The 21687-nt window shown below is 38.0% G+C and overlaps 1 protein-coding gene across 7 annotated transcripts in view; it reads right to left on the bottom strand.

Moving 5' to 3' along the window:
* MACROD2 (mono-ADP ribosylhydrolase 2) overlaps positions 1-21687 on the bottom strand; it is an 845784-nt gene that overhangs the window by 346966 nt on the left and 477131 nt on the right. For all 7 annotated transcript variants that reach the window (XM_085577219.1, XM_077781852.2, XM_021527839.4 and 4 more), the window contains one exon: positions 4846-4967. In XM_085577219.1, the coding sequence (XP_085433345.1) occupies positions 4846-4967 (122 nt within the window). The remainder of the gene's footprint in view (positions 1-4845; positions 4968-21687) is intronic.

The raw sequence follows: 21687 nt of genomic DNA, 5'->3' as shown, positions 1-21687 counted from the left end.
AAGACTGCAATTCCGAGCACAGTCCTGAACAACAGCAGAGTTGTAGTCCCAAACAGAACTCCATTTCCTTAACCATTGTGGAGGAAGCCTGCTCTGCCTTCTGAGTGAGGGACCAGCACCAGCTTCCCTTCTCTGCAAACACACTACAGCTCTTTTGGCTTGGATCCCACCCACAGCAACACACACCATCTCTTTTTATTTTCTGTGCAGTTCATAAAGTCCCCGTCTAACTGTGATCTGACTGACAGCAATTAATTGAAATTTTTTTAACCACAAGTGAAGTCTGAATAAAATAGGTGGCAGGGAAGTGTTTGATGTTCAGAAAGCTTCCAGGGTATCAAATGGCTTCAAAGAAGTGCATGCAAAGAAAAGCAGGATAAGAGGTCCCATGAAAAACTTATGGCACAGAGAGCAAATAATTTCAAAGACTGTGTAAACAGGGGACCAATTTAAAATCTGAAAACAGTGATTACAGCTGCCCTAGTCAGCCTGATAACCTTACACTTAATTGGCCTGTAAGACTCTTACTTAGAAAACCAGTACAGAAAAACAGGGGGAAGAAGCACCTATTAGACTGTTTCTTACTATATCTTCTTTCAGTAAAGATTTGTAATGTATTTCCAGTGTTTCAGGCAGCAGAGATTTAATTGCTGCACTACAGCAATCCTTAGTACTGTGCAAAAGAGCACAACATCAACATACAAATTTTTTACTATTAAGAGATTATTCTGAACATTTAAGAGAATTATTTTGCTAAAACACCAGCTATTTACTCTCTTTGAATTGCCTTAAATATTTTTTCTCCCATTCAGTTGTACCAACTTTAGTGGAGACAAACAGAAAGCTGTCTCAAGTAGCCTCTGTCACCAGACAGAGGATTATATAAATAAGACTCATCCAAGAAAAAAGGTTCACCCTGACCACACAAATAGTCCGACAGCAGCACAAGTTTCCTAGAGGGAGCACAGCTACATAAACAAGTGCTGAGGAAAAAGCAACACGTGGATTTGGAAATGCAAGATAACAAGGACACACACTAACACAAAATTCAGTAACCTAGCAGGCAGATGGAGTAGATGACCTGAGAGAGGCTAACTCTGTACAAAATAGCTGATATGGTATTTGGAACCTCATCTTGAATATAAAACGTTTCAGGAAACAGGCTCAGAAGACAAATGTCAGGGGCTGTGTGATTTCTCTGAGCAATCTGGAGGATGATCAAATTTTTTCCTGAGCCTTTTCTTCCTGGCTTAATGTCGATGCAGATCCTCACCCACAGCTGGGGTGCTGGTGGATTATGAACCTTGGCAATCGCTCTGATGGGCATTTCATTACATTTCCTCATCTCATTTTCTGTTGTACCCATCTTTTTTTTTTTTTTTCTTTTTTTTTTTAGATATGAAGATAATAACATGTTTGGATGAGATATCAGTGCTCCCTTAGGAGTTAGCCAGAGTTGCTCTCATCCATGCCTGGACACCCTGGATGTGAAAGCAACCTAAATTACTATCAGCTACACCATGTAATTGCCCTGTTATCACACACACAATGATATTGTTCTGTCCTCCCCTCCATAAAGCTGCATCTCAGAATTTACACAGTATTTCAAGGCAATTGTTTCCCTTCCTCAGTGTGTAAAACAACTATATACACATATGTATAACAGAGTTTGGGTCTATTTTGGGAATATTCTTGTTCTTGCAGTTCACTTTGAAATTAAATATAATCTCTATGGCATCCACCGCTTCTCCAGAGGCAGATCAACAATATGTAATAGTGAAACAAGTAACTGCTGTAAGTACATCTAATTTCAGACTTATTATTCAAGACCATTTCCTCATTGTGCTGGTTTTCTGACACACTTTGACTATTTGTGAACTAGGCTTTTTCCCCACCACATGCTACTCCATCATTTCCTGTGCTGAGTTCCACTGTAGCTGTCAGCTACATTTCTGACTTCTCTTCCACTGCAACACAGGCAGAAACTCCCTTCTGTTACTGGAGTGGATGCTGTTGAGGTTATATTCAGTCTCTGATCAATTGTTATCATATATCTCTGTCCTTTTCCAGTGCTTGCAACACTGCCTATTGTAGTATAATTTGTAAATGTAATTAATGAGGTGTTTATGTACTCTTCAAAAATCATTAAGATGTTAAATTAAACTGCATTTAGTGGTGCACCCTGAGTCACCCTGCATGCTTTGGTCCAACTCAATATGTTGCCATTCATCATCACACTCAATTCATAATGCCTCCAGCAATTCTAACTCCTTTGACACAATTCATATTCAAAATACTTCCAATTGTGGTGGGGCTTTTTCTTCCTTTTTCAATAATTTCTAGATTTATCCTTTCTGTTTTGAAGGTAACAGATCTGTGTTGTTACAATCTAATGTCTTCCTGCTCTGCTTCCTTCTCAGTTATTACAATTGCCAGTGCACTGATGTTCTCTGGTTTAGTTAACTCTTTTAGCATATTGCAACTTGCTAGCACCAATACCTATTTATCTATGTGTCATTAACATATGGCTTTTCCTCCTGTTACTCATTATCTACGTTAAGAATCCGTGTTTTTCTCTTTCACATACTTACATCATCATCTTGTTAAAAAGGCAATCAAAATAGGCTATCCATCAGCACAGCTAATTTTCTCTTCCTTATTTTACACAGGTAAACCAAAAGGGTTTTTTTCTTCCTTCTTCATACTGCAAATATTTCTGTTGCCATAACCCAAATGACACTCAAATGTTGTCTGTTTGAGTCAGTTTGAATCCTTTGCTCGCTCCATCAGGTCTCTGCAAGCCTCAGAAATCTGTGGATACTTTAAACCACTTTATTTTCCTTCCCTCTACACCTACAGTACTGGATCTTGTGAAACTCACACTTTGCATTCCTTTCCTTCAGACTCACAGTAAACTACTGCTCCCTAATTGACTGAATTATACATCTTACTTTTCTCCAGGCTTGGTTTTGTCACTAGGACACACTCAAGTGGCCTTCACTTCCCAAGGCATCATTGAAATCACTGGACTTAGGGCTTTTCACAAAAGTCCATGATCTGTCATGTGGCCTTTAAAATCCATATTGCTTTCTAAGCTTCCAAATGCTGCTATGAATGAATGGCTCTTGGCTCCTGTTCAGTTTGTGCAGCTGTGTTCTGCAAGTCTGGGTGCTGAACATTTTTTATCTCAAACAGGTGCACAGGCAACAACTCTTCACCATGAGTTAAGAGTTACATAATCATATACAATAACCTGTGTATGATTTCTCCTGTGGTTAACTTTCTCATTAAAATATCAAGCCAAGTTTCACAAGATATCAGGCTGGTTTCCTTGAGCACAATCTCTTTTTATTATTCTCTGTTAAACACCATGCTACCACCTAGAATGATCTAAAAATTACAGACTCTCTACAGATATAAGCATTACTTGCATTGACCAATGCCCAATAAGGTTTTTCCTTTGTTATTTCAATACTCTTTTTTACACCCTTTCCTAATTATCATTCTATTTTTGTTTTCCCACATATTAGGATCTTTATTCAAACTAACCTGTAATTGTCCAGAGCAGGCAGAAACAAGGATGGACATAGGAGCAACTGCACAAAGCTTTTACTGGCTCCAATGAGAATCAAAGCAGGACATGAACATTCTTTGGTGTTTCAACAACACCAGAGAGGGGATCAAAATATGCCCACCAATCCAAAGTTGTTTTCAGCTCTTAGAATTTTTATGCTTAGAATTAAAATAAAAAACTCAAACCCACCAAAGAAAACAGACTCCACAATGGTTTGTATAATGGCAAAAAGAGGGATTGCTGGGCACCATTTTGAGAAGCAGAGAGAGGGTGTCATGAACACAAAAAGTGTTGAAGAGCAGAGCTCTCACCAAAAAGAAGAAAATAAGTGATATTCATCAGGTCTGACTCTGAAGGGCACATCTAACTTCAGTTCAAAGCCCTACAAACTGTCGTGCCCCTGCCTCATAAAGCTTTATTTTTCATTTGTGATATTTCAGTGTTAATAGCTTCCTCTTACTGAATATTGCATCTTTATATAACACCATTGGTTCAGCTTACATTTTTTAAGATTGTGTGTATGTTTGCATTCTAAGTTGCCAAACATATGTGTTATCGTATAACCAGCCAAAATGACCCCAAAGGTGTGAAGTCAGGCTCAGAATCCAAATTCTTTCTCAAACCTACAAGGAGCTAACCTAAGACTTAAGCTGCAATTGTGTCAGCTATAGAATTAAAGCTCTGGAGTTGGAGAGGGAAAAGCTTCTTTCCTCTGTGGCCTTTGAAAATTTGGCACTTTGAGGGAAAGCACTGTACTATGTATTTCAAGTACAATGAACTTTATCGTGCAATGAAATATCACATAATAGGCTATTTTATGATCAATTTTGGTAAAGGGTGTTAAAACCAGTAACAATGGACTGACCAATACTCTTATTTTTAGGAAAAGGTAGAATAAGCAACAAATTAATCAGTTCTCAGCTATTTAGGAGTCTATACTGCATGCAGTTATCCTCCTGAGGAGTGGCTTCTTGGGGTTTTTTTAATAAATAATGCAGTATAAGAATGAGCCATGGGATCAGCTTCCTTCCTTCCTTAATGACCCAGCTGCTTGTACTCCTAATACCAGGCACACTTTCCCTAACTCATAAAATAAGCTTAGCCCTTTCATCTAGCAATTTTTTTTGGCCAAATAATGTTTAATTTTTTTGGTTTCTTATAACATGAAGAGAAAAAATGTACCTGGAAGCTTACAGTCATAATTATTCTACATCAAGGAAAGTGAGATCCAAACGAGAAAAAACAATAATGTGCTCTCTCACAATACTTACGATTGATCTGATGTTGTTTTCTTTTGCCAGTTTCAGAGAGGACTTATAGCAACTTGCTAAGTTTTCTTTATGAGTGTCAGTGAGATGGCCTCTTGCAATTGGCCCAACAGTATGGATCACATCTGCAGCAAATAAAAAAAAGAAAATAAAGCAACATTAAAGATGCTACTGCGTTGCACATCAATTCAATCTTGTATTACAGCTACACACAAAGGTAGGAATACACTATGTAAACAAATGTATTTAACTGGAAAACACATCAGAATCCACATGTGCCATAATTAAACATAAATCAGTAAAGGTTAAGTTTTGAAGGATTTGGACTAAAGGAGAACATAGGAAAGATAGAGTGGATGCTTGTTAGATGTTTACTGCAATGCATACGCTGGAGAAATGAAATGTTTGCACAAATCCTCTAAGTCTTAAGGCCTCTACAGCTGTAAATACTGTAGAACTTTGAAACAATTGTTCTCACTCCTCAAAGCCCACTCACTGGGAAAGTTCACTATACAGAAACTCAGCATCGTTGGTGATACACAGGTCATCTTTGTCTTTCCTCAGTAGTAACCATTTGAAAGGAGGAAAAGTTGAGACTCAGAAATGTGTTGGTTATTCAAAAATCCTGCTTTCCTCTAGCATCAGACCAGATGGAGATGCCATGCAATAAAACAAAATATTCTGTTTGAAGAAATTTGTAACAAGCAAAAAGAGAAAACACAGTCATCTTAGGTATGATGCCTTTGGACTCATCAAAATCTGATGCTTCAATCAATCAAAGTCTCTGAAGTGCTGTAAGAAAAATGAATTTAAGAGCCTCGAGTAAAAAAGTATTGAAAAGATATCTACAAATTAAAAGGTACCATTTTTTTTTTTTATCTCTTCCTTCCTAGCCCTCCAACTATTATGAAACATGTTTACCTTTTACACATCATTCTTCTATAGTATATGTGAGCATAATAAATGAGTTATAGTGGCAGATGTATATATATTTTTTGCCTTTCTTTATAATTTCCTACAATGTATAGCAGAAATAAACAGTGGCACGATTTTTTCTTTTTTCAGTGTTGCACTAACGGGGATTAAGCCAACACTTTCAACTGCAGTAGTGCTGGTCCCCTTTTAGGTTGTGTTTCTGTCCCATGTGGGTCAGGTTTCCAAGCAACATCTGCTGTTGCTATGTTCCAGAATATTTTAATTTACTCACAAATCCTACAGAATTAACACCATTATTCTTTGTCCAAGCTGGTTTTGATGCTTTCCATCCTACAAATGCCAAAGCATAAGAGAAAATGGACAAAATAACATTAAAATGCACACTGTCTCTTTTTCAAAATTCAGACATCATCCATCAAGTCCTGCTTTCTGCTATTTAAGAGGTAGCTTTTAGGCTGAGCCATAATGTTCTGAAAAATTCAAAATATTTTCTATACATTAGCCACAAAGTATTGATAAATCAGGAAATAAAAGCACATCTGATTCCCAGTGTCCAGAACACTAAGGAATCCACTGTGATGGAAACTGAAACCTGTAAGAGCTAAACTTCCCAACTGCTACAGAAAACCCCACTCCTGTGAAGTAAATAAAAGGTTGGGAACTCTTCTTTCTGTTTTGATCACAGTAATTTTCTCCAGTTGTGGGAACAAAATGGACAGATTGGATAATTTCTGTTGAATGTCACTGCTGCCAGATAGTGACTCCAGAGATCCCTCCCTACCACTGAACCTTCACCAGGTGTTGAGCCTTTATCCACTCAAGAGTGGGATGACAGCAGGATGCTAAACCAACCTGTGAGTTCAGAAAAATTATACTCTCACATGTTTTTTTAGCTACTATCATCAACTGAGAGCTATTAAGAAAGGACATGAAAAAATGAAAGAGCTAGTTTAAAATTTGCTTCTGTGTGCAAAGATAAGGTTATGTGAGTACTTCCATTACCAGAGACTGTAATTTCTGTTCATGACTATAGCAGTTTCCTGGAGGTTGACACTTTCCAAGGAACATTTCTATTTAGAAGTTCTGGCAACTTCAGAGAAAGGGAAAAAAAAAAAAAACAGTTTTTGACTTTTTTCCTTTGTTTTTTATTTTACAACAGGTGAACTTAAATTATGGAGCCAGAGACATGATTTAACAGTAGACTTGGCAGTGTGGGTTACTGGATGGACTCAATGACCTTAGAGGTCTTTTCCAACCTAAATGATTCTATGATTCTACAGGGAAAGGAAAATACTCATGAATCTCACCACAGTCAAGTTCCCTCTACATTTACAGACACCCAGATCGGAGTCACCATGATGAATTTTGAATTCACAATACCCAGCAGCCAACAAGCATATCAAGGAACAACTAAAAAATCAACTTAAAAAGAATGTGCAAAGGAGGGAAAGGGAAAAGGAAAAGGATCATAAACATTTCCCTCTTTCAGCTAAGGCTGAGTTTCTTGCATTTCAATGTGGAGCTCCTTGAAAGCTTAAGTATAATGGTTTAAATTATTCATTGATTAATAAAAGGCAAGAAGGAGTTTTGGGGAACAGACCATGTACCAAATTCTTGCCAAGGTCCTTCTGTATAAAACTCCCACAGTATAATTCCTAGATGTATTTCACTCACTAAATCTTTACCTCCATTTCTTTAGGTTTTCATTATTAAACACTAGTTTAATAATGCTAGTTTTGCTCAGTGAATGCAAAGTGCTTTTGTCATCTTCTTTTCAGAACTTCCCAATTTAGCATTTTCATGACAACTCATCAATCCTGTATTGCTGTACGAGACACTTCACATAAAAAAGTGACCTTTAATGCATATTAGCCTTTATGTTTAATTTTTTTCAAGTCCATCATAGGCTGTTCTTTAGACAGGACACAAAAGCTGGTTATGAATTGAATAGGCCCTGACCAACCCAATCTAATGGGAGGCATCCTATGGCAGGGGCTTTGGAATTAGATGATGTTTAAGATCACTTCCCACCCAAAGCATTCTATTATTCTATGAACTGGTTTATAAAATACCGTTTACAGCATATTATTGACAAAGAAAACCTGTTTTTAGGCACATTATACTGAAACATGTGATAAAGATCTAATTAGCAGAGCAGCATTACTAATATGCCAGGGCTTTATGGTCAGCAGACAAACAGGGAAGTAATAATTTTATTGTTGTGCATTGTCAATAAAATTAGTGTATACATACACTTCCTAAACTACATAGAAAACTAAAACTACACCTATAGTAAGCTCAACTACATTGACCTTATTCTGCTTAAGCCATTCCAAAATACCCTAAAGTTTGCAGGTAGGCAAAACCCTTTGAGATTATACAGGCATAAAGGAAACAAACCAGAAAACAAAACAGCTCTTCTTCCTCCTTTGGCCCATGAATCAGCCTTCACAGGCTGAAGCAGTACCATTTATTGTTAATATATCAACAAAGACTGTCAAACTTCAAGCTTGTCTGTCATAGTTGTTTCTTTTCTGCTCACACATTGTCCTCTGCAGAAAGCTGCAGGATGGAGGAGTGTGTGCCATAGGAGAGGTCTACAGACATTTGTCCACAAGGAAATTCAGAGCAGAACTGCTGCTCTGCTGTTCTGGCCACCTACTACAGCAGCCACCCTCAATTGCCAACTTCCAGCACTGCTGGCAAGGAAAACCAAGGATGTGCAAGTCCTACTTGCCACACCCAGCCAGAACAGGGAGCCACCCTGGGGAAGAGCAATGACATTCTGAAGGAAAACACAACAGTAAAGGGTTGCCACAGGACACATACACATGAGTTTCACCAGAGAAGGCAAACCAACTGCAGCAGCAAGGCAGGTGGGAGCACCAGCTGTGGGTCAGGGCATGACCATGGCCTGAAGGTAAACTGTGGACCAATGGCATGACACAGAAGTGGTCTCATCACCTAAAGACTTTAAAATTGGGGAAAATGTAGTGAAACTCAAAAAATATTTAGTTTGGCTGGAAAAGATGACTCCTGTTTGCTCTTGTGGCATCTGCACCCTTTGGGGTCCAAGCACTTCTCAGTGAGGTCATGGGAGTAAAGGATGCAAACATTTCCCAAAAACCAAAATAAGCTTTTTTTAATCTTCAAAACCAAGTAAGCTGGTCAAAAAAGAGATTGGTCACCACTCAGAGAATGGCACACTAACCATTTGTAGTATTTTCACTTTTATGTCAAAAGAAGTTGCCAGCACTGCTGTGAAGTTGCTGATTTACTGTGGTCAGTCTTCCAGCCAAGTGCACTGATAGGAAACTTCATTAAAAAGAAAGCTGCAATCCATGGGTCCGTAAATCACTGTGCATACAGAGAGCAGAGATGTTTGCTTACATTTTTAATACTACATTGAGGTGGAGAGCCCCCAAGGAAGGTATATCCTTATCTGGGATTCAGGCCACAACAATGGATCAAACTGCTTTTAATGCTAATGAAGCTGTTGGTTTAAAACAGTGTTTATAAGGAAAGGAGATATTTCAGAAATAAAACTACAACTGTTGTATAAACTTTATGCATTAAAAGGCCAATGAGGCTTGTTTTCTCAGGTCTTTTTCTTAAAAAAGTCAATCCATATACCTTAACTTGCTGTTTTCTCACAGAAGTTTTTAATTGTACTGCTATGACGAAAGGGGAGAGCAGTGTGGACAAGGATGAAACAAGACTTCCAGTTGAAAAGGGTGAAAAGAAGTGACTGTGCTTCAAAAACCAACCTGGAGGACTGATGTAAATTACTCACAATGTAATTTACTCTTCCCTTGTTCTTTAAAAATGTGTCAATAGACGGCAAAAATATTAGCACAGTGAGCTTTTCCAAACAACTAAAAAAGTACAAATAAGTTTCTCTCATTCCTTCCCTTACAGATGTGAGCGTGGTGCATTCACACTGCTAAAGAAGCACGGCCAGAATCAGTGACATATTTCTCTCATTCACCCCATTAACACATTCATAGCCATAATCAGCCCAGCCACCCAACTGCATAACCCTGGACCCTGTCAATCGCAGAGGGAACCATGTGAATTTCAAGAAGGAAGGTACTGCATTGTGTGCATCATTGAATTTAAAAAAAAAAAATGCTTGTAAAAATTCAGAGCATTGAGGGCTCCATTTGTAAATATTATCAGCTGATTTATACAGTAAGCACCCATTATATTCGTGCCAAAAAGGAATCTGAGCTGATGTTTAGCTGATGGCAAATAAAATTACCTCCAGATACTCATACCTCCTGGCTATCTCTATTCTTCAGGACTATGAGCAGCCTATTGCTTTGGTATACAAGTTGCTCAGCTTTTTAATTTTCTATTTCTAGCTACATGCACCTGCACATAAAAAGTGCACTTTCAGCGTGAAAGAAACAACTGTTAATTTTAAGTTCAGCTGAAATGAATCCCACAGGACCGCAGTCTAATTCTAGGTCTTCAAAAGTAGATTAGCAGAGCTGAATATTATAAATGTAAGACATCTTTTATAAATCACTGAATGCTATGTGGAATGCATACAATACAACTCCTAAGTTCAAAAGTATTTCTCTGCTTTGTATAGGTATATATTGCATTTATGAGCAGTTAAAGTGTCAGTTCCAGGTTTCCAGGCTTGGGGCAATAAGCACTGCTCAAGCTGAACTTTGTACCTTTTGTAACTGCCTTCAGTGATTAATTAGCTGTTTTGGGTGAATACAAAAAAAAAAAAAAATGTTTCATTAGCAGCAAAAGGTACAATATCTAGAAGTCATTTGTGTAAAATATTTAAGCCATTTTTCACTTCAATGGCATTGTCTGCCAAGGAAAGGTAAAGAATATATCTACTGTAAATTATTAACCAGCATCCCTCATTGTGGGTTAGATGTATATCCTAACTACTAGGCAGCACAGACAGTCAGAAAACAATATTCCCAAAGGGAGAGGCGAGGGATTTGCTGAGTCTGAGAGCCCCTGTGGGGAGCTGCAGAAGTTTGCACTCAATAGGCTGCATTTAGCAGAGAGTGACGGCTCAGCACCCGTGGGAAGCTGAGAGTCACAGAGAGCTTGTTTACAATGGTTACACCACTGCCTCCACAGCCAGCCAGAGAATTAAGTCACACAAGTCAAAGCCTCTCTGGCACTCATGCTTGTCATAAAATACAAGGCCCGAGTATGTCTGTGTAATCCCAGAGCAGTTCCCCTGCCATCAATGAACTTCCAGCATCGCTCTGCCATCAGGGCCTCACCATTAACATCAGAAACAAAAGTAGGCTCTGTTCAGGCAGGAGAAGCAAGTGGTGCAATTAAAAGACACTATACTGTATCCCAAAGTAATAGGTTTTACAAAGCAATTTAATGCCACGATGACAGATGTCAAAGCAGCGGCTAGACAGACGGCCCCACAACTTCCATGGCAATAATTGCCCACATGTAAAGCTGTTTGGGATATTCCTAGTGTGATACGAATGAACATGAAATGAACATGACAAGACTGAACATGAAGTTATGACATTCGTGACTTGTTATTCCTGATCTCTTTTTTTAATCTCTACTGGAAGAATTTGCAGCAGAAATGCTCAAACGTTATCCTCGTTCCCTACCTTCCTACCCAAATAAAAACCTTAATATACCTCGGAAAAACAGAAGAGATTAAATTGTGCTGCCTCAAGCAGATTTTGTCCCCCGCACATTAGAGGAAACCTCACTTTGCCGTAGCAGCAGAGGAGCTCAGACAAGCACCCTCCTCATCGAGTGGCTCATGAAAACACGTACCAAGTGACCCCCTTGACCCAAGCAATGCTTTCCACCTTTCACTGACTTATTTTTCTTCACAAGTGGACAGGGCTACAGACAAAAATGCCCTAATCTGTATTTTTGTTTATGTTTGCTACATATAGGAAAGCATGAGCCACAAAGACTCTATTTTTATTATACTGAATAGCAAAAGATGTTCGTGAGCGAGTTTGGTTTAAATCATTTGATAAGGCTTTTCAACACTCAAAAATAAACTTGCTTGCCCTAAACTGAAAGTATTTATTCTTTAGAAGCTAAGACAGAGTCTCAGTCTACCATTCCACAAAAATTTTACACCAAAATCCACAAGCCGGTGAAGGATATTACACCAGCCATGTAGATTCAAGGGATAGTTAATCTCACTCAATTCTTGATTGAGTAGAGAGTCTCGCAAATATTACCCATAAAAACGTGCAACACAAATCAAGTCATAAAAATGCAAATGGGGATTAAGTTAAGTTCAATTATAGTTTTGGAATTGGATTAATTACACAGGCACAGAAATCAGAAATTAGCTAATTTATGTTCTCAGCTTCTCAAAGCATGGACCTCTTGTCACACGTTGTCTGTTCCGAGTGTCCAGCCTGGTTTTGTTGAAGTGAGTTTAGTTACCTCTGCTGGAGTATTGCACAATTAAAGCATAAATATACCCTTTAGGATATGGGGAAAATAAAACAGCAAAGTAACCAAAACAAAATAAAACAAAATCCCCAAAACAAAGCAGAAATAAATGAAAAAAACCACACCCATCCACAAATAAAAAAATCCACAAAAAACTTCACTTGGCCTCATTAAAAAGCATAGTGCCAGATTGCTTATATCCAGAAAAGATTAATACTCAGAAGTAAATTTCTTATGCTCTCTTCTGACAGCTGAACAGTGCTACAGTGTGCTCTGATAATTTTAACAACAAGCCATAGCAAAAGTTCTTCATTTCCTATTTTAAGGATTTTTTTCTGTGCAAATTCTGTTTTGATAACTTCCAGGATTTCTTCTTAAAATGCTCTTTATTATTCAATCAAGTTCATTGTAGGGATGTTGAAACAAAGGAAGACATCCCAAGAAAGAAAGAAAACGATCCACCATGTTATGTTTACCATGCCATGGGATACCTTAAATACAAGCAGATCCCCAGATACTGTGCCACAACTTCAAGGCTTTCTTCCCCTCATGAAACTATCAAATCACACAAATTATCTCCTTCATGTAGAAATTAAAAATATTAGCCTAAAAAACTTACAAAACACTGATCTTCACTTGAAAGGACTGGTGATTACAGCAGGAAGTTTCCAGAGGACCAAACTAAACAACCCTTAATCCACATTAGCAGCAGAATAACCTCAGGTGAAATGAAGGGAAACTGCCAGCATTGGTTTTATCTGCCCATTGAAGGGATACAAATCTTTTAATGAGATCACTTCAGGTAAAAAGGTTTTTATAAAGACTGAAAGACTTGTTTCCTTAAGATGAAGTTTTATTGGCTTCTTCAAGAGGCAGAGAATGACTCAGAGTTTCAATAACAAATTTATTATATTCATAGCTTCAGTTGTGCATCTGTTCCTTAAGGGAAGTGCATTACAAAAAGTTCCCACATTTGTTTTATTCATTTACTATTACTATATGTTTTCTTTGGAATAAACAAACTTGTTTCACCTCAGAAATTGGAACACATCTATTTTGTTTGACATTTCTTTAATCTACATATCCCTCACGGCAGAAATTAGATGCTTTGCTAAGGATTTTGCATGTTGTCTTTAAGAAAAACAGAAAAATATTCTAAAATTACAGGTTCTCCATGCATCTTCTAAAGAAACCAGTGGCAGCTAAATCAGCCTAATTTACTTTCAAGTTTGAATACTGGAAACCATACAAACCTTGCCACAAACAATATAATATAATACAGCTCTTGCAATACGGATAGGAGAACCTTGTGCAGCCTCTTGGTTATCTCCTCTCAAATCCAGGTGGATGCAGATGGAAGAGAAAGTTAGAAACTAAAAGACTGAAACCATTAAATATTTTTAAAAATACAATAAATCTCAGTTTAAAAAGATACAGAGCTGAGGATTCATTTGAACTGTGCAACAGAACTCCATTGTATACAGAAATAAACACAGTGATTATAGCTCCAAACTGGAAAACTGCTTCTAAACTTGGGAGCAATCTCACAGAAACTGGTGAGACTACTGCTTAAAGGTAACAAGGATCCAAACACCAGCACAGGAAAGGAGAGCACACCTTCAGGATGAAGGAATGCACACTTACCATTTCATTTTTAAATGGTATGACTGAAAAATCTCGCTCTTACTATCTTTTTACTTTCATAAGAAAACCATAGTCCCTAATTTAACTATTCATCTTCTGTACTTTTTTTCATCTTCATCTTAACTATTCATCTTCTGTACTTTTAGCAAGCTGCATTTAACAGATCTTTGTCTATAGTCAGTTCCTTAAGACATGGTTGCCCTACTATATCTATGAGCCCATCACAAAACAACAAAAGAGGAAAAAATTAAATTTACTATTGAAACCTTTTTCCTAAACTCAAACACAGCCAATGGAAACAGGGACATATGATGCAGCACCCAAAAGCAAGCTCAACTCATTTTTTAAAGCTGACTAGATTTCCAGTTGGCAGTGCCACTTTAATTGCCTTACATAAGTGTGGTAAGTGAAATAACTGGACAGCTCTTTGAACCATAGGATGAGACTTCTTGCCTAGAAGAGGAATCTCACTTTCTATTGTCAATTGTATTTTAATTCTTGGTGGCTGAAATCACAGAAAAGCACCCTCCTGATATTAACATATTCCAGACACCAATTTATGAGAATTCTGTGCATGCCAAGATAAATTCCTTTGACCATTCTCCCCCCACCTCTTCCCCAGAGATGCTCTCTAGTTTGAAAGATAGTTTAGTTTCATCAGCTGGCAATGAGACAAATATTAGCACTTGGAATCCAGCGCTCTGCAATCCATCCTAAAAGAAAACCCAGCAGATGATAGAGGCCGGGCACAAGCAAGCCTGGTCCTAGAGGGAGGAGACAACTAAAAAGACATGTGTCTGCACAGACTACAGACAATCTATCCTATAGATATTTAACACAGAAAAAAAGAACAGATTTAGAGAAGTACTTCAGTGCTTCAACCCTGCTCTCTGCATGCTTTGTAATAAAGAGCTGTTACTTCTCTGAATACTTCAAACAAAAAGAGAAAAAAGGCTAATTTATATTGTTAATAAATCAAACTACTGTTTAGCAGAATTAAGTAAATCTTGAATCAAGACTGAGAGCAGCCATTTTGCTTGGGAGAGCAGAGGTACAGTGGAGGTCGAATTGTCCTAACATCAATTTGTTACACACACACTCAGGCACCAGAGCCTTTGCCCAGTGCAAACAGAACACACCCCACAACTTGTTAAATCTGGCTTGTTCTCAGGTTGAGCCCAAGTGTACAATTTTCCCTTCAGTTGATACCTCCACTGACAGGGCAGCAGAGTGTGTGACTTGTGGCAGTCGATGGGACAAAGAAACCAATATGGCTGTGCCTGGCCATGGTACTCTGCCCTTAATATTTTTATCAATTTTCATTCAGAACTGAGCTTTCACAGATACCACTAGCATCACATAGAAATAATCTGATCTCAACCTTCCAGCTCAGAGAGATGCCAAAAGGAGAGAATAGAAAATGACAAGAAAACACCACTCCATCTTTTACTCCATTTACTCTCTGGATTGTGCTCATAATACAACATAACTGAGCAATATTTCTGATTAAGGCATATAAACCCTCTCACGGACTGTGACCAGCTCAGCCAGGCTAGCTGGTTGCCAGGTGGAGTGCAGAGGCAGCCTGCTTACAACACAGATCAGCTCACCAAAACCATAGGTAAGCACCACCGAGGTGGAAAGGAGCTGTAAGTCTTCAGCAAACATGTTCAGAATCACTGGCAGACAAAAAAGCTAAGTCCAAACATGAAATACGTCCAACGAGGGTATTTAGCAAAAAATGTGGTATGATATTTCACACAATATGTACTGCTTCTGTGGTTCCAAGTGAAAAACAAGCTTTGACAAACATCTTGAAAGTGTTTTGCTTCAGTGTAAGTTGTAAACAGTTGAATTTTCAGCACGACCAAACACACCAAAATAAGAAACAGGGAAACTATTTTCTTTTCAAGATAAAAAATGTATTGCAAAGTGAACTGTTAGCAACTTGCTGAGGCTTATTGCACTGCTAATGTTCTCCATGTCAATGTCACTAGGAAGAGCCCCCGGAGAAACACTGGTGTCACCTCTTGTTCAGCTTAGTTGAGAAAAATGCACTTAAACAACCTTCTGGAAAGTCATGTAATGAACTAAAAGAGCTGTTGAAGGACATTCTTAAGCTTCAACTCACTGTAAAGGAAACACAGATGTAAATAAAGTCAATGAATGTGCTCAGTATTATTGCATGCCATTAGCCTGTCCAAGCATCCCACAATAGTCACCAGTGGAGAATTTCTAACTCAAGTCACTCAAAAGGGATACTGGTGTTTAGGAACTGGAAACCAGAAAGATTGGGGCTAGAAATGGTAGCAATGCCTTTGAAAAAAACATAATGGGGAGATGGGAAAACTTGCGAGGGTGACAACTGTCAGAACCACATGCCATTTCCAAAACCAAGACTGTCCCTTGCTGAAGGGAATTGCTTCATTTCTGTGAAACCATCTTGAGAAAAATATTTTATTGCACTTGTCACTGTCAAAACAACCATTTTGCCACCTGCAGTGTCCACAAATTCAATGCATTGTTTCTCTAGGAAAAGAAGAAACGTCTGCAAAATCACATTACCACTTGAACACCAGCCTGAGGATTAGAGGGACTTTTTAGAAGTCCATGTGCAAAGTTGTACTTTACAGCACTGTTTTCCCTTGCATGGGTTGTCAGAAAGACAAACTGGTATTTTCACAGTGAAAGCAATTGCTTCAAGAATAATGTCAGCTCTTATTGTTCACAAAGCACTAGAAATCAGAGCACGTGAAGCAGCAAACCATTTGGCTGACCTTACCAGCTGAGCAACGTATAGTCAAGCGAGCTAAAACATGTTGGGCAAGACAGCAGAAAAGAAAAATCAAATGCAGACATGTACTTTCACATGTTCTTGTGCTACCACTGCAGTGTTTTTTTTCAAAGCCAGCCAATTGCTTGATACTAATCATGACAAAAAGCCTGACCTTATGCAGGTGAGTGTTCTAAGTTTGGATCCTGGGCCTGAAAGCAACACACCAAAAAAGGTAAATCCAATTGCTTCAACAGTGCCATTTACACAGTCAAGTGCTAAAACCCACCTGGGCTGCTCTATGATTTGGAAAATCACTTTGGAGCACTGGCTGTTGGTGGCTGTTGTTTGAAAAATCTGTAAATAGTACCAGATGGAAGAGGCCAAGGATGAGGAATCCTGGATGATGATTACACTATACATTGAAACTCTAGAAAAAGGCAAAGCTTTAACATAAGCACAAAGGCATCTTTTCATTCTTAAAAAAAAACTTAGAAGGGAAGTTTTACCCCATGCTAGTACTGATAATGTTCATGGTTCATGTGTGTTCCTCTCTAGTTATCTTCAAGATTTTCTAAATTGATACCTGATACCCTTGGCTTTAGGGACAAAATAAACAAAAAACCAAAACAAACCAAGAAAAACAAAACCAAAAAAACAAACCAAAAAAGCCCCCAAAAAACCATCCCACAAAACCAACCTTTGTTCCCAAATTCCCACAGAATGAAATTCTAACAAAACCAAGCTTTGTTAGGTACTTCACCTCATTAGAGTTCTCATCATTTAAATAATGTTCAGCAATAACAGAAGACCCTGTCATAAAGCTTTTGATAGATGTTCCATAGCCAACACATTATGGTCAGGATTTATGGGAATGCTTTAGAAAAGTAAAAAAATTGCACTGACTATCATTTAGCAGAGAAATTATAAATGCAAATTCAGAGGAAGACAGTATCCTTTTCTTCAAATTTTGAAGTAGTTTCTGGAAAGGGAGACCGTATAATAAACTTCTAATTTCTCTAGTAACATTAGGAAAGGAAGGAAAATTACAATAGGCCAGGTACCATGTCATCCTTGATATACTACTACACTTCTTTATGAGCACATTACAATTCAGAGAGCTAATAATAAAAAGTGATGCTGAGATGATGAATTGATGCTATGCAATTAGACCTATTAGAATTCACAAGAGTTGACAGGCAATAATCAAACCACTTTCATGCTGCCCATTGCAATTATCTTTGCACTTAAGAATCAACAAAGCACATAATGACTTGCTCTCAATTAAGGAATTCATGAGAAATGGAATTTTAATTAGTGTGTAGAAAATTTGGTCCATTTATTACTTTACAGGACAACAGATTGTAAAAACTAGTTGAGTAACTCTTAGTGTTCAGCAAGGGTTCAGTTACAAAAACATACTGATGCTTCCAAAAAGGAGTCCCTAATAACATCCCCTGAAATTGGATTGCCAAGGTAAATGCACATTCACTTCTGCTACGTTCTGGAGGAAAAAAAAAAAAAAAAAAAAACAACAAAACAACATGACCAAGAAACCAATCCACAAACCACAAACAAAGCTGTTGGAACTGGCAACTAAAATGGAAGCCATTGATGATGTTCTCAATTACCAGCTAATGAACAAGTTGGGTGCAGTTACATTTATTTGTGGTACAAGTCACAGATACCAGAAGATACAATTCTACACTCTCATCAGAAAATGAATAGGACAAGACAATGAAAATGCACCATCACTTAAAAAAACCAGAGTCTGAATGGTAACTTGAATGCTGATTTAAGTTTTTTTTTTCAATAGTGCTTGAATAGCCAGACTACTTAGATTCAAATAAAATTATTCTCTCAGTTTGCTGATCTTAGTACAAAACAATTTACCAACAATTTACCCGTCTTTACAATGTCCCCATTAAAAACCAAAAAACATTCACAACAACTTGAATGTCTTCTTGTAAGTGATAATATTTCAAAAGAAGGGAAAAAACCCCTTTCACACAGGGATTCATTCTTAGATTCCCCTAGATGCTCTGCTTAGCGAGGGCTCTGGAAGCAGCAGGGAAAGCAGCAGGCGCTGCTGCCCCAGGGCCATCCCTCCCACCAAGGGAACATTTCCACACTGCTGCAGAGCCACCATCTTCGCCCCACACAGCATTTGCAGGGAAAGGGATTTTGTAGATACATCTTCATGCCTCCAGCACACTGGAATTGCTCCTCAGGAGCAGGGAGAGCTCGTGGCAGGTGAAAGCAGCTCAGCGTGCTGCTGTCACTTTGGATCAGCTCCGACAGGAGGACACAAACTCCAGGATGCCTCACTTCCCACCTTCTGGTTTTGTGTCAAGTGCAGCACATTTAAATTAGCACATCTCAGCCAGAGCATCAGCCATGCCATCAAAACTACCCTTTCCTCCTGCACAGCACATTTTTGAAGTTGCAGGAGGAGGATGTAAGTGAAATGGCATAACCTGTTTATTTTGCTGCACTTGTTTCTGCAAAAATGATACCTACCCTGGCCTAGGTATTGCAGCAAAGACACTTTTGAGAAGGAGCTGAGAACAGTGAATCTCCTTGGAGGGCCATGGTGAATAGTTCAGACATACCAGGCATTTTGATCAGAAGGCAAGCAAGTAACAGTTATGCTTTAAAAACTTAACACAATTAATTCAAAATATGCTTACAAGGTAAAGAACAAAGTCGCTCCAGAATGGGCTCCTAGATTAACATCAAAATCTGTTAAACAGTCATAAAACACACCGTGCTGCTGAGGATTGTTATGAGTGAACCTGAACTAAGTGATTCTCTGTGCCACAGAATTTACAAGATCATGGCTCAGTACCTCATTAAAATTAGGGTTCTGTTAATTAAAGCTTTCTTTCAAGTGATAGATGGCTACTGTGGATGTAAGCTGCACGTACTGTTGAGACTTCATTTTAAGAATAGAAAGCACACATGAAACATATAGCCCTGGGTAGAAATAAAGTTGCTTCCTACGGAAGCAAAGATTTCTTCTACTACAATACAGACAGAGAGAGACAGGTAGAAGGTTCTTTAAAATTCATTAAAGTCTTGTTGGCACCCACGTTTATTTCAAAGTCTTTGAACAGTATCCCTTTCACTAGTCCAGTCTTGCTAAAGGTAACAGAAAACTTTTTCAAAAAAGATTCAAGATTCTTAAGAGTGAATTTGCCTGCATCCCTGCCCAAATCCTTTAATCTGAGATTTTAAACCCCACTATTGCATTAAAAGGCACAATTAAAAACAAACAAACAAAACAAAACACACACACACAAAAAAAGAAAATATAAAAATAACAAAAAACCCCAATGGATAGAAGTGTGTTCAATATAGCTAGGGAGACAGAGCACAATTTATTTAATCCTCAAACTTGTTATCCAAAAACTCCTTGACTTCTAGGAAGACCTAACACTGTTTTAGTGCTGAAAAGGACTTCTAAGAGAAGTGGGGTATCTACATCAGAGAATGAACCCAAAAGCCTTTAAAAAGAAAAAGTCTTAGGATTCTTAAAGATTCATTAGGGATGACATAGAAAATCCACTGATGGCAAGACAGTCAATGAGGCATCTCTAAGGTCATGTAAAGGGGATGTTTATGAACAGGCAATGAGAAAGAAAAAAGGCAACACACTTTAAAAACGTATATTTTAACCAATAAGCTATAAAATTGCCAAATAAATAGTCTCATTAAAAGAGGCACTTTTTTCCAATTTGGTAACTTCTCAAAAAGAGAACAATTAAAGATGAGCATTCTCTGCTATTTGGATATTCAAGTCTAGTTTTTATCCAGCTGAGCCCTTCCAAACGCTGTATTTGATTCTTTAATGGCTTCATGGTACAGTGGATTTGAATTCCATCCTTATTTCCATGACTAAAAGGAAAATTCAAAACAGAAGATTTGGACTACTTAGAAATTAGGTGTGTGTAGGGTTTAGGATGTGCTGCAACAAAAGAGAGAAATTATAGAGCTCAGAACACACTTTTTTCCTCTCCCATATCAGAAAAAGTATGAGCCCTTAACCATATTGATAGTCATTAATAGCTCTGAATCAAGATAAACCTGTGCACCTTTCACAAATGCTGTAAGCTGAATAGAGTTTCTAGAATTACCTACAACTGATGAAACAAAATCATTGGTCTTACTCCAAGTTTTGACCCAGTAAGTTCAAAAGGAGGAAAATGCTGCAGACCTACAACCAGAGTGAGCTCAATTTTAAGCATAAGCATTAATTTTCTAAACTGAAGCTTATCTTAAGAATTTACTTACTTTTCACCCCTAGAAGTGTCAGCACTGGAGCAACTAATACAGCCATCAAAATAATTACCACAGCAAATTGCAGCAAATAGGCTGATGAAGCAGAATTTTTCGAAACTCTGCCTGTAACAGAAAGAGCTGGACTTCCCAGGTGGGACTTAAAAGTTTCTGTACTTCACCCAGTATCACCTTGTTGAGGAGCTGTTCCTGCCCTGTTTTCCCTCAAAGGAAAGCATCCTGGCTCTGGGGAGCTAATTCCCTTCCACAGCTTAGGGCTGTGCAGACTCTCAGCAATTATGCACAGCTGTATGAGCCTTTTCAAAGGGTTGATGCTTAAAAGACAGTAAAGAGGCAACTGGGCCATGTTGACCAGAATCCAGGACATTAAAACCCTGGAGAGTTTGTACTGATTGGCTTTTTATTTTTGTGTTTTATTGTAAGGAAAATAAATGAATGAAATACAGCCAAACATGTTGGGATCACAAAACAAATTCATTTAAACACAAAATTTCTACCTTGTATTTATCTGTCTTCTTCCTTTTTAACTCTGCCCTACCCTTCTTCATTAAAATATTTATGTATGATAATGATTTCCTGACATACAGAATTAAATCAAACCATATTGTAATAAAACTAAATTAAGCAGAAGATAAATAAATCAAGTATCATTTTTTACAGCTTTCCCAGAAATAAAACAATTAGCACATTAGCAGTAAATGCAATAATAAAATTAGCCAATTAGGATATTTAAGTGATTACCACATTGAATTGAAAGAGTAACT

This window comes from Lonchura striata, chromosome 3 (genome assembly GCF_050655825.1).
Source record: "Lonchura striata isolate lonStrDom1 chromosome 3, ASM5065582v1, whole genome shotgun sequence".
Lineage (NCBI taxonomy): Eukaryota > Metazoa > Chordata > Aves > Passeriformes > Estrildidae > Lonchura > Lonchura striata.
This window is presented reverse-complemented; position numbering and strand designations above follow the sequence as displayed.